The sequence below is a fragment of the Pomacea canaliculata genome, linkage group LG1 (genome assembly GCF_003073045.1).
Source record: "Pomacea canaliculata isolate SZHN2017 linkage group LG1, ASM307304v1, whole genome shotgun sequence".
In the NCBI taxonomy this organism is placed as follows: Eukaryota; Metazoa; Mollusca; class Gastropoda; order Architaenioglossa; family Ampullariidae; genus Pomacea; species Pomacea canaliculata.
The window spans coordinates 589793-602379 of record NC_037590.1 but is presented as its reverse complement, the minus strand read 5'-3'; the positions used below and the strand labels follow the sequence as shown (position 1 = coordinate 602379).

Below are 12587 nucleotides of genomic sequence, written 5' to 3'. Positions count from 1 at the left end.
TCTCTTGAGATAATTTCTTAAGGTTTCTGGATGGTAACTGGCTTTCATCTTGGATTTTGATACAAATATATAGAAGAGCAAATGCAACAAATAAAAAAAAAACTTTTTACATTTTCATTTATCACGGCTAAATTATTGTCATGTCGGGGTGAACTGTCAGGTTTTTCAGGAAAGTAATTTCAGTCAGAATGTATTAGATATTACAAGAAATGTATGTGGAATCTCAACCTGTAATGTGAATCTAGAAAAGATTGCAAAAATAGTCAACTGACCTGTAAAATTCAAAGTTTCAGTTTTCACTTGAGCCTGTCTTGCTACAAAACACTTTACCTTCATGTCTGTATTCTCTTGCCACCTTGCTAGGTTAGAGGCTATTTGTCTATGCAGGTGAAATAGAGATGTCTAGGGTGGTGTTATCGCACATTCTTTTAGTGCTGGTCTAGCTTGTATATCAGCCTCTTCGTTTCCTTTTATTCTATATGGGATGGAATGTAAAAGAACTTTCCCTTTGAGGACTGTTAGGATTGTACGCATATACATTTAGTCACTGACGTAGTTTCCAAAAATGTTTATTTCAAACTGATATTCTTCATAGTTTCCAAGAAACGGCATGGACATGTTTCTATGCTCGGGAAGGGAAAAGTCTTAATGCGAGATGGGTTTTATCAATGTTGTTTATCCGAATAGTGATCAAATGTATTGCTGTTATGGAACATCAGAAACAATATTGCTGTGTGATGTGAACAAAGATCTATAATTTATGTGTTTAATGTATAGTATTTATGGATGGTACTTCTTAAAGCAGCCAAGTGATTTGTAGAACAAGCGAACATGACATATAGGACTACACATATTGGCAGTCTTTTCAAATTTGTCCTAGTGCACATTTGGCATCTTAAGGTTTTCTTCTTTGACAAGGTTATGTTCAGGTCGTGGGGTTGGCATGATCTTTTTGCTGCCTTGAAGAGGTCCTGATGGAATATTTCTTTTCTTGTTTGTGTAAATTCCTGAGTGCTCTTGCTATCATTACTACTCAAGCTGTGACATCTCCTTTTACTCAGGATCAAATTCCTGATTCATCTACACAAAAAGACAATGAGCATTGCCCACCCCTATGTCCAACAAATCGAAAAATATTTGAAATTAGTTTTTTACATTTGACCTTTGATCAACTTCAAATGTAATCTTTTTCTGATCCATGAGATTGATGCCACCCATACATTTGTTGTAGGCAACAAGTTCAGGACAAGGCACAATAGACATGTCCATTCTCTTGACACAGGCAATATCACTTGGTGACAACATTAGGCTTTCTCTGTGTTTCATATAATTGTCTTGAGATTTTTTTAGCATGTATTTTCGTATCAACACATAATTCTGCACAGGGATATTTCTTTTTCTTGTGACTTTATTTGAAGCAGTGGTCAATTGGAGAAGTTATAAATGTAAACTCTTAAACCAATGTTCAAGTGGCTTAGCATAACCACTTCCTTTCCTAGTCCATAGTTTCAGTTTTCTTCCTTATGTACAAATAGAATTGATACAGATAATAATTGGTCTTCAAGTGATGCCTACCACATCTTGTATCCCTATTTGGGTTTTTTATTTATTGCTTCATTGTGTTGTAACCCTTGAATTTTATCAAGTGTTCATCAACTGATTGTTGTTTGCTTGGGTTTCGTACATTTTGAAAGCATCAACTGAAGGGATCTGTTCTCAGAAGCATCTCTTCATTGTCTGCAAAGTGTAAGGCATTATTTAAAACTACTTCAAAGTGATTCTGAAGCATCACATTAGCAACACATGACACCTGGAGATCAGGTTCAGTGGACTAGTAGTCCCTCGAGGATGGAACCACATGATATCCCATTACAAAGTGTATTCCCAAGAACGCACAGATTACCTGCACATCAGTTTGGAAAGGAATTCTCTTCTGCTACTTGTACTTTACTCATCAATAGCTATCAAGCCGGAAAAATAATTTTGAAATTTAGGCATTGGGTTTTTCATTTTGGTCATTGTTACATCTATTTCTAAAACACAAAGGATAAAGGCGCAACACAAAAGTTGGTTCTCTTATGGCCCATAGTATGTCCCACAGCAAAAAAATCAAACAATTTGCAAAAACCACCACAATACTGAACCAAAACTATTAATGCAAACTAGTGGCAGTTGGCAGACTGATTTGTAAAAATAAATTTCACCAAGGCAGGTGGTCGTCAAATTAAACATTCCTCTCAATCCGACAATGACACTCATGCATGCATACCGAAACCAGCCTTATTTATAGAAAGTAAGGAACATACTAAATGGTTAATCTTATTTATGAGAGACAGTATCTCATATATTATGTCTATTCAGTTTGAGGATTTGTGTTTCGGCGCCTGGAGTGCTGACAGTGAGTGATATTAGTAGGTATTGTCATGTTGTGTCCTTCCTTTTAAGGTGTGTCTGAAGAGCTGTCAGATTAGGTGTGAAGATTGAGGTATGCTTTGGCAGTCTGATGGAGATTCTTATGTTGTCGGGGTTGTATACTCCTAGAAAGGTTGTGCCTCGGACTCTGGATCATGAGTGTTATTGTTATGTGGGTCTTAGTTTGAGCTTTGCTTTCTGCAGTGGTTTGGTTTTGGTGTTCTTCTTTGTTATAGTTTTGAGATCAAATAGTTTGTGGATCAGGGGCTGTCTGTCTGCTTCTGTACCCTATGCGTTTTCTGTGTTGGGTGGGTTGTTTTCTTGCACTGTACACAATATATACAATAAAGTACCAAACACATTTTATTAGAACAAACATTAGAATTTAAATATTAATATTTTCTTGCCATTTTCAGTTTGAGTCATTCGTGTCGAAATGAGAAGCCGCAAGCGACTCCAAGATGGCGCTGATCACGGGAGCTAACAGCGGATGTCAACTTGTTATATTAAGTAGTTGTCTCCCATTAGCCGTGCATGTCGGTGATGGTGACACTCCGTGCGTACGACTACTGCTTCACCAATTTCCTACAACGAAAGCTAAAGTCGTAAATGGGCATCAGCTCGACGATTTGAAAGCTATCCAACAGCAAGAAATAAACCGAAGACCGAAATAAAAGAAAATAAAGCTGAAAAAAATATCCTGTAAATTTTCGACTTAGCCGTAATTTTTGTGATTCCCATAATACTAAGGATTTGCCATGATGACCGAGGGTAAACAGGTCTACATTATTTTCCACAGAAAACACGCACCATATAAGATTGCGTGAACCTTTGTTAGTAAATAGTGATATACTCTGGGGCTTTCTTTGTGGGAGAAATGTTGACTGCAAAGGCAATTATGCATAATTATTATTTGAAAGCAACGTACCGTTACAAATTGTACCATTTATTTCCAGGTCTTACTCCTTTTTGTTTCGGTTACTGGAAAGCAGTCTAAAGATACTTCTGTTAATGAATTTTCCGCGATACATGTACATACTTCATATGCTTTCACTATCTTTATGCGCTATATTTTCAGTCGTATTCACTGTGCCGACTGTGGCTAAAAATGCCTTTCTTGTGCATTACACCACTTTAAAGGACCGGTCATCGCCGGGTCAACAAGGGTCACACTTAAAGCAGTACATCAGGGCCAAGGTGGAAAGTTTGCGACTGGTAACCCCCAAACCCAAATCACCAGAAGATTCGCCATCGGCACCTGGAGTGTGAGGACACTAAGAGCAGAAGAACGACGAGCTCGCCCAATGAGGCAAAAAAAAAAAAATGTTATGGAACATCGTGGAAAAGAGCGGAATGCCTTGCAACAGGTTCAATCTGTCATTGCGCCATGTCCTCACCTCCTCACCTCCTCCCTTCACCCTTCCACTCAAATCCCGTCTATAGCTCCACCAAGCAATGGCACCCACAGCGCTGTCAGTCCCCCGAGTAATATTGACAACCATATTGAACAAGACTAAAAACCACAAGCAGAAAATCTTGGCAGAAGAAGAAGCCGATTTTCTCTTATCACGACAGCTGTCTGCTGGTGTTGTGGTAATTGCGGGCTACAGGAAACAGCTGAGGGACTGTCTCGATGTGTGTGCAAGAGTAGGTAGCCTGCAGCTTGTGTGAGTGCACGGATACATCATCTAACCACCGAGGCTGCGACTACAATTTTATTTCCAAGGCGTCCATGTGTCCCAGACCCGCGGCTGTGACTGGCGCTGACTTGATTTCAGGCCGGAAATGAGCAAAACGTTTGATGAAGCCAACAGAGTGAGGGGAGCCTGGTCACGCCGCCATCTTCACAGTCCAGCGGCCAGTTGCTCACCGGGAGTAGGCCGAGGGTCATCTCGGGAAGCACGCGCGTGTGTGTGTGTGTTGATGAAGCCTTCTGATCCAGATGCTTTTGTTGAGTACAGGGTGTAAAAGCTTGCCAGAAAGTCACATACTGGACAATGTGTGACGTTGTATACAGTCACGTGGCCTAATATACGTATACGTGGCCTAATACTTTGCCAGATATAGTCACATACCAATATGTGACGTTAAACTTTGCCAAGATGCACACGTACAGGATAATATCTGACGTCATACATTGGCAAATATAGTCACGCAAGGGACGAGATGTGAAATGTGACCTGTTAAGAAGGTCCATGCAGACTTGTCGATCACAGTAGATGGAGCAACACTAAGATTTATATAAATATACAACAGCAGTACCCGTCTTTGGGAGATAGCCCTCCATCCATCGCCATTGCAGTACCGCAAGACTTGTCTTTAGGCGACATCGAGATATTCTGTAATATGGTACCGCAATGTCCGTCACACAGTCGGTCATCCCTTGACCGCCATCTGTGTTTGGGAGGATCACAGGGATAGACTAGCAACTGACAGGCCGCCATCTTGTCTACTGTGGGCGACAGTCAGCAGGTCCTGTACACGACGACCTGTCCAGTCTTGGACCTTCGTAAGTCAGTTTTTCCTCTCACCACCGCGGTGTGCACTACCCTCCAAGGTGCCTTGAATGGCAGTCTTGGACAGGGTGTCGTGGCGGGTCACATGACCAAAGAACAGCTTACGTCCCTTGAGTGTTGAAAGTAGAGGTTCCTGGTGTCTTACGAGTGTCGCCATCTGACTTGTGTGAACTGCTGACCTGACCTCTCTCTGTGTCTGTTACCCTGACCTACAAGTTCTAAGTGAAATGCTGACCTGACCGGATGTGGTGCAGATAGCACGCGCCAGGATGAGATGGCTTATCTGGGTGTAGACAGCAAATCTTGGGCTCAACGGTTGATAAGCCAGTTTCTGGCCGTTTGTGATCGTCAGCTGTGACGTCACTCCCCGTCCCTTCCCCTCCTTTCTCTTTCTCTCCTACCGTACGTAACACGTAAAACTGACAGCAGCCGATGACTCGCGGATGCATGCAAGACGACTTATGGGTTAGTCAGGACTGTTTACAATGGCAACACTTTCCACAGCCACGTATTGTAGGTATTTATCATTTTAAAACGCTTTGGGTGAATGGGAGGGTTGTGAGAGCGAGTGACGTGTGGGTGAGATGGGGGCATGAGAGCGAGTGACGTGTGGGTGAGATGGGGACATGAGAGCGAGTGACGTATGGTTGAACTGGTGAACATGGAGATGAAGGAACAGCTTCTGGTTGAACGCCCCACTGCAGGCGACACATGACCAAAGCTTTGTCAAGCATCTTGCCAGCGTCTTGCCAGGGGGTCTTTCCAGGGTCTTGCCGGCGTCTTGCCAGGGTCTTGAAGCAGACGGAACTCGTGTAGTTGACGGAGCCGTCACAGCTGTACTTTCTGCTGGCCTCTCGGGTTCAATCAGTCGCACGCGCGCGCACACACACGCACAAGCACGCACACTCTTATAGAGAAGGGGTGGAGGAGAAGGAACTTAAGCGAGAGAGAAGAAAAGTTTGGAAAGAAAAAAAAGTAAAAAAAATGAAGAAAGAAGGAAAGAATGAATGTAACAAATAAACAAACAAGATTAAACTACACGACATTTGGACGATGTTTGCTTATTTCTGACCGTCAGAAGAAGTTTTGATCGACCGAATCCTAGATGACAGCAAAGTAAATATGAAGGACGCACAAGAATAACACTGAGACAAAGTAAATTAAAGCCATTATTCGTTCACAATCACAAACATGGAACTTGCGAAAACAAGTAAACGACGAACCACCTCCAACAATGCAACTCAGTGACAGACCCCTGATCTTTTTTAAAAAAAACCCCAAAAACAAAAAACAAAAACAAACAAAAAAAACAAAACAAAGAAAAAAAATGGAAAAAGAGAAAAGCGCCAATAACGAGTTAATGTCAGCTGCGGGTGTTGTGGGATGTTTACTTACTTTCAGTATTCCTAGTAAACGAACAAGAAAAACTTTGTGGTACATAAACTGTGACCGACATTTACACTACTACCGTAAATACGGTCAGAAGGGAGCTCGTGCAGACGACAAGACTCAGTGACTTTCCGACTTCATCGGGTGGGCGAGGACTGGAGGCGACGATGATCTTGCTGTGTCTTCTGCTCGTCTCGTGGCGGGTGGCGCTGGCGGGTGGCGACAACGGTAAGAGGCGAGATTTATCAGACAATGCTAGCCGGGTGGACTGTTTATCAGACAGAAGTAGAAGAGATAAAATGCCTGAGAGGAACGGAACCTACACATAACACATTAATAACAACATCTGGGGGACTGGCGGCACTGAAGTAAAGGTCGGCTGTCATGGCTGTGCTGAAGAAAGTAGTAAAGAGATGCAAAGAAGACAAGACGGACAAAGAGTGAGGGAGGGAAGGAGAGAATAACTTTAAGTGTGTGTTACTGCACTGCTGCTCGTTCGTTCTGTCTGTGCGTGCGTGTCTGTCTTGTGCATATATGTCTCTTGTGTATCTCTGTGTGTGTGTGTTCGTACAGCATGCGAAACGACATACGGGGGCACATGTATCAACTCCGTGTTCAACACCTGTTTGAGCGGGTACACCGCCTACCTGGGTGGCTGTGGCTTCCAAGAAATGTGCTGCATCCCTCCTTTTGCTAAAGGCACCCCAGTCCCACCCTTAAGAGCAGGTAAGAGAAATACACGCCTTTCTCTCCGGGTGTCCTGTAATCTACAGAAACCCTTCTCATCGTCGTCGTCGTCGTCGTCATCCATCATCATCATCATCATGTGTGAGTGTGTGTGTAGGTGTTAAGACCTTCCCATCTATCAGAGGTCGACATACTAGCAGTGAGACAGACCTCTAAACACCCAGACTGTGTTTGACACTAAGACAAGCTGCTCCGTGTACTGACTGGCACACCTAGACATGCTTATAATTAGTACAAACATGTAGGTCAGTGTTATACTGAGTAATTACTGTCATTTTGACACATGTAGGTCAGTGTTATAATGAGTAATTACTGTTATTTTGACACACGTAGGTCAGTGTTATAATGAGTAATTACTGTCATTTTGACACATGTAGGTCAGTGTTATAATGAGTAATTACTGTCATTTTGACACATGTAGGTCAGTGTTATAATGAGTAATTACTGTCATTTTGACACATGTAGTCAGTGTTATAATGATAATTACTGTTATTTTAACACACGTAGTCAGTTTATAATGAGTAATTACTGTTATTTTGACACACGTAGGTCAGTGTTGTAATGAGTAATTACTGTCATTTTGACACATGTAGGTCAGTGTTATAATGAGTAATTACTGTCATTTTGACACACGTAGGTCAGTGTTGTAATGAGTAATTACTGTCATTTTGACACATGTAGGTCAGTGTTATAATGAGTAATTACTGTTATTTTGACACACGTAGGTCAGTGTTATAATGAGTAATTACTGTCATTTTGACACATGTAGGTCAGTGTTATAATGAGTAATTACTGTTATTTTGACACACGTAGGTCAGTGTTATAATGAGTAATTACTGTTATTTTGACACACGTAGGTCAGTGTTGTAATGAGTAATTACTGTCATTTTGACACATGTAGGTCAGTGTTATAATGAGTAATTACTGTTATTTTAACACACGTAGGTCAGTGTTATAATGAGTAATTACTGTCATTTTGACACATGTAGGTCAGTGTGGCGTCACATTTCCTGAACAACTTCCCCCCTCCAGAAGGATAGTGGGGGGTACGCTGACAGCTCGTGGGGAATTCCCATGGCAGGTAACAATCCTCCTCGTCGTCTTTTATATCTAAATCATTGTATCATAGCACTAATCCCTTGCGGATGAATAAAGTTGTATTGTATTGCATTGTATTCTAATAACAGTGTATGTCACCACCATCATATTCTCATACATATTCCATGTTTATTACAGTGTGTGTTACCTCATATTTCATGTTTATAACAGTGTATGTTACTAACATGTTCTCATACATATTCCATGTGTATAACACTATATGTTACTAACATGTTCTCATACATATTCCACGTGTATAACACTATATGTTACTAACATGTTCTCATACATATTCCACGTGTATAACAGTGTATGTTACTAACATGTTCTCATACATATTCCACGTGTATAACAGTGTATGTTACTAACATGTTCTCATACATATTCCACGTGTATAACACTATATGTTACTAACATGTTCTCACACCCACTTAACATAGTCACACCACACGGTGTGACATGCGCCCTCGTTCACACCACACATCCACACCAGATGATGTGTGTTATGGTTGTAGGTGTCGCTGCGGTCGTTCACCAACAACGGGCAACACATGTGTGGTGGGATTCTGATCAGTGAGAAGTGGATTCTGACCGCAGCTCACTGTTTCGACCAGTGAGGACCAGGCCTGACACCTCTGCCTCTTACTTCCTCGCTCATGACTATTAGCTTCATGTCTCAGCTTCACTGACAGTCGAACACAGACAGGGTAGAAAAATAACAAGTGACTTGGTGACGTAACAGTCGAACACAGACAGGGTAGAAAAATAACAAGTGACTTGGTGACGTAACAGTCTGACACAGACAGGGTAGAAAAATAACAAGTGACTTGGTGACGTAACAGTCTGACACAGACAGGGTAGAAAAATAACAAGTGATTTGGTGACGTAACAGTCTGACACAGACAGGGTAGAAAAATAACAAGTGACTTGGTGACGTAACAGTCTGACACAGACAGGGTAGAAAAATAACAAGTGACTTGCTGACATAACAGTCGAACACAGGGTAGAAAAATAACAAGTGACTTGGTGACGTAACAGTCTGACACAGACAGGGTAGAAAATAACAAGTGACTTGCTGACATAACAGTCGAACACAGGGTAGAAAAAATAACAAGTGACTTGGTGACGTAACAGTCTGACACAAACAGGGTAGAAAAATAACAAATAACACGGTGACGTGTCTGACGGAGTCGTGAGAGAACATCAGCCTTCAAAAGAAAGGCCAGCAGCAACACGTCACGCAACACGACTAATCCTCACTACACGACTAATAATAATAATAGGACATGAATCACGATTAGGTGGAATAGTTTATATGTGTGAGCACCTTGTTGTTGTCTGGCGCTGGATGTGAGTGAGGCTGTGCAGGTAGTTATTTGTATCCATGGCATGATGATGACTTCCACATAGCTCAGCAACTGCTGTCCATGAAGTCAATAAAAGATATACACCTATAGTCCATCTCACCTGCAATCCACCTCACATGTTTTTCATCTCACCTGTAATCTACATCACGTGTTCCACTAGAAACAAAAACCCTTTCGCGTGGAACGGAATTCTGGGCGAGTACGACCGGGGCGTGACGGACGGTCACGAGCAGCTGGTGAAGCTGGACACCCTCGTCATCCACAGCGGCTTCTCCAAGGTGAGTGACCGCCCCACTCTCTTTACTCAGGTTAATGACTTGTCTACACTCTCGCTTATTCATGTCAGATTGACGGCGAATCAGTGGAAATTAATTAATAAGGCTTTCAGATCATAAATAATAATAATGTGAACTTATATAGCGCCATCTTCCGGCCCTATAGGCAAGCTAATGGCACTTGACAGTATCTATGTATTGTAGTGTATACGGTCAGTGTACTGCTGTGTTGTCAGTGTGAATTGTGTGTCTGCACACTACCCTCAGTGTGTATCGCTGTGTGTGTACCCGACCATCAGTGTGTATCGTTGTGTGTGTACACGCTGTGTATCGCTGTGTGTACCTGACCATCAGTGTGTATCGCTGTGTTTGTACACGACCCTCAGTGTGTATCGTTGTGTCTGTACACGCTGCTGTATCGCTGTGTGTGTACACCACCCTCAGTGTGTATCGCTGTGTCTGTACACGCTGTGTATCGCTGTGTGTGTACACCACCCTCAGTGTGTATCGCTGTGTCTGTACACGCTGTGTATCGCTGTGTCTGTACACGCGCTGTATCGTTGTGTCTGTACACCCCCCTCAGTGTGTATCGTTGTGTCTGTACACGCTGTGTATCGCTATGTGTGTACATCACCCTCAGTGTGTATCGCTGTGTCTGTACACGCGCTGTATCGCTGTGTCTGTACACCACCCTCAGTGTGTATCACTGTCCACGTGCCGCCATGTTTAGGACTACGGCAACGACATCGCCATGCTGAGGATGGCCACCAGTGGGGTCAACATGTACTCGCAGTACGTCCGTCCCGTGTGTCTACCCGACAAGACGGAGATGTTTCAGGGTGTGACGTGCACCATCACTGGCTGGGGCGCCTCCCACTCAGGTACCCTTGTTGTTACCCCCACCTTGTCCTTATGGCTGTCATGTCTTCAGTTAATGCTCTCCTGTCCCGGGTACACTGTCATGAAGGCGGGTAGATCTCTAGCTGGAGGTAGTGAAGAGTTTGAGACATACATAACTGGCGGGTACATCTGTAGATGCACTTGTTTGACAGCCCAGACCCGGCACCTCGCTTACAACAGTCTTCAGGGGCGATAAGAGCTGTCCGTGCCACAGGCAAGTTGTCTGTGCCTTGTGGGGTACACCACCCGGCGGTGTACCCGGAGATGAGGCAGCTACAGGACAATGGAATGAGAACGACTCGGTGGGTCCTTCAACCCGAACGTCTGACTGGTGAGCGCCATGTTGGCAGCGAACTGCAAGCAGCAGGAGACGCAAGAGTTAGGGGCCTTGCAGAAGGAAAGCGTAGACAGGAGTTACGTCCCCTTGTATATGTACCCGTTGGCATAACGTGCGTCTGATGGAGGGGGAAATAATGAACCCGAGCCACTCACGACTGTTGATGAAGTAACACTGATGACGTGCTCGCCTCGTTGTCCCGCAGGTGGCGCTGGCACTCGCTTCCTGTACAAGGCGCAGGTGCCGGTGATCTCCAGCGAGGTGTGCTCCTACCTCATGGACCGCACCATCCTCCCTGGCGAGGTCTGCGCTGGACAGAAGATGGGCGGAGTGGACTCTTGCCAGGTGAGGTGATGACCACATCAAGGTCAAGGGTCGCATACTGGAGTGTCTTCAGTACAAGACCGATAGAAAGGTGGGGTGGGGTGGGTCATAAGGTCACAGGTCACATTCCTGGTTACGTGACTTGATTAAGGTTGGCTGCTTAATGCACAGCAGTTTACTCCCACTCAGCATCTACTATATTTTACGACCAGAACTACACTGGACCATCTCATTGTCTGATTAACTGAGTGGTGTTTTGTGTCATCATCATCATGATAGCTGTGTATCATCATCATCGTCGTCGTCGTCGTCGTCTTCATTATTCTGTTCTGTATCTGGTGAACAGGGCGACTCCGGTGGCCCGATGGTCTATTTCAAGGATGGGGTGTGGAAAGTAGCGGGCATCGTATCATGGGGGTACGGGTGCGCCGCTAGCTACACCCCGGGTATCTACACCAACGTGGCCTACTACAGGGACTGGATCGACACGGTGATGACCTACTACACCGGCGACAGTCGCAAACGCGCCGACACGACGGGTGTGCTGTACATCTGAGTCCTCCCTTCACCCACTGACAACACACACCCATACAAGTTCACATGGTGCTTGGACAGACTGACAAACACACTCACACATGTACGTATGGGTGCTTGGACAGACTGACAAACACACACACACACATGCACGCATAGGTGCTTGGACAGACTGACAAACACACACACACACACACACATGCACGCATGGGTGCTTGGACAGACTGACAAACACACTCATGTTCAACGGCTCACGCCCGGCATAGACGTGCACACTGACGCCCGCAGACCGTCTCGCGCCGTTGGGTTCACTCTGGAGTCGACAGGTGCAACGATCGTGTCTGGTGTCTGGAGATGTGTTGTGTGTAGTCTCCATGTCATGTCATGTCATGTCATGTCATGTCATGTCATGTCATGTCATGTCAGTAAAGTGGCCGGCAGTTGACCGACTCAACGATTTTGTCAAAATCACAGTCAGACGTGTGGTGAGCTGTGACGTGATGACACACGTCACCCTTTGATGTTGGCACTGCCTTCATTACATAAAATACAGCATTACAGAGTGACAGTGTAACGCACACACCTGTATATACCTCACAAATATTCTACAAGCTGTACAGACACACTAACACACCTGTGCAGGCTGGACGACGACTGCAACATGGCGACTAGAGCGGTTTTCAGGTCA

The 12587-nt window shown here is 44.1% G+C and overlaps 1 protein-coding gene across 1 annotated transcript; it reads left to right on the top strand.

The window, feature by feature from the left end:
• The first annotated feature begins 6294 nt into the window (after positions 1 to 6294).
• Positions 6295 to 12348, top strand: LOC112574799 (trypsin-1-like). The gene is made up of 8 exons (XM_025256104.1): positions 6295 to 6545; positions 6891 to 7043; positions 8054 to 8145; positions 8678 to 8775; positions 9690 to 9807; positions 10535 to 10685; positions 11247 to 11386; positions 11712 to 12348. Exons 1-8 carry the CDS (start codon positions 6485 to 6487, stop codon positions 11919 to 11921), a joined length of 1023 nt encoding a protein of 340 aa, XP_025111889.1. The 5' UTR covers positions 6295 to 6484; the 3' UTR covers positions 11922 to 12348.
• The last annotated feature ends 239 nt before the right edge of the window (positions 12349 to 12587 follow it).

What these genes read in the sequence shown, in the direction of transcription:
- LOC112574799 (XM_025256104.1), top strand. Translation starts at nt 6,485, where the DNA reads ATGATCTTGCTGTGTCTTCTGCTCGTCTCGTGGCGGGTGGCGCTGGCG. An exon ending in TCCACAGCGGCTTCTCCAAG is followed by an intron (nt 9,808 to 10,534) that starts GTGAGTGACCGC and finishes CGCCATGTTTAG; the next exon opens with GACTACGGCAACGACATCGC. An exon ending in GCGGAGTGGACTCTTGCCAG is followed by an intron (nt 11,387 to 11,711) that starts GTGAGGTGATGA and finishes TCTGGTGAACAG; the next exon opens with GGCGACTCCGGTGGCCCGAT.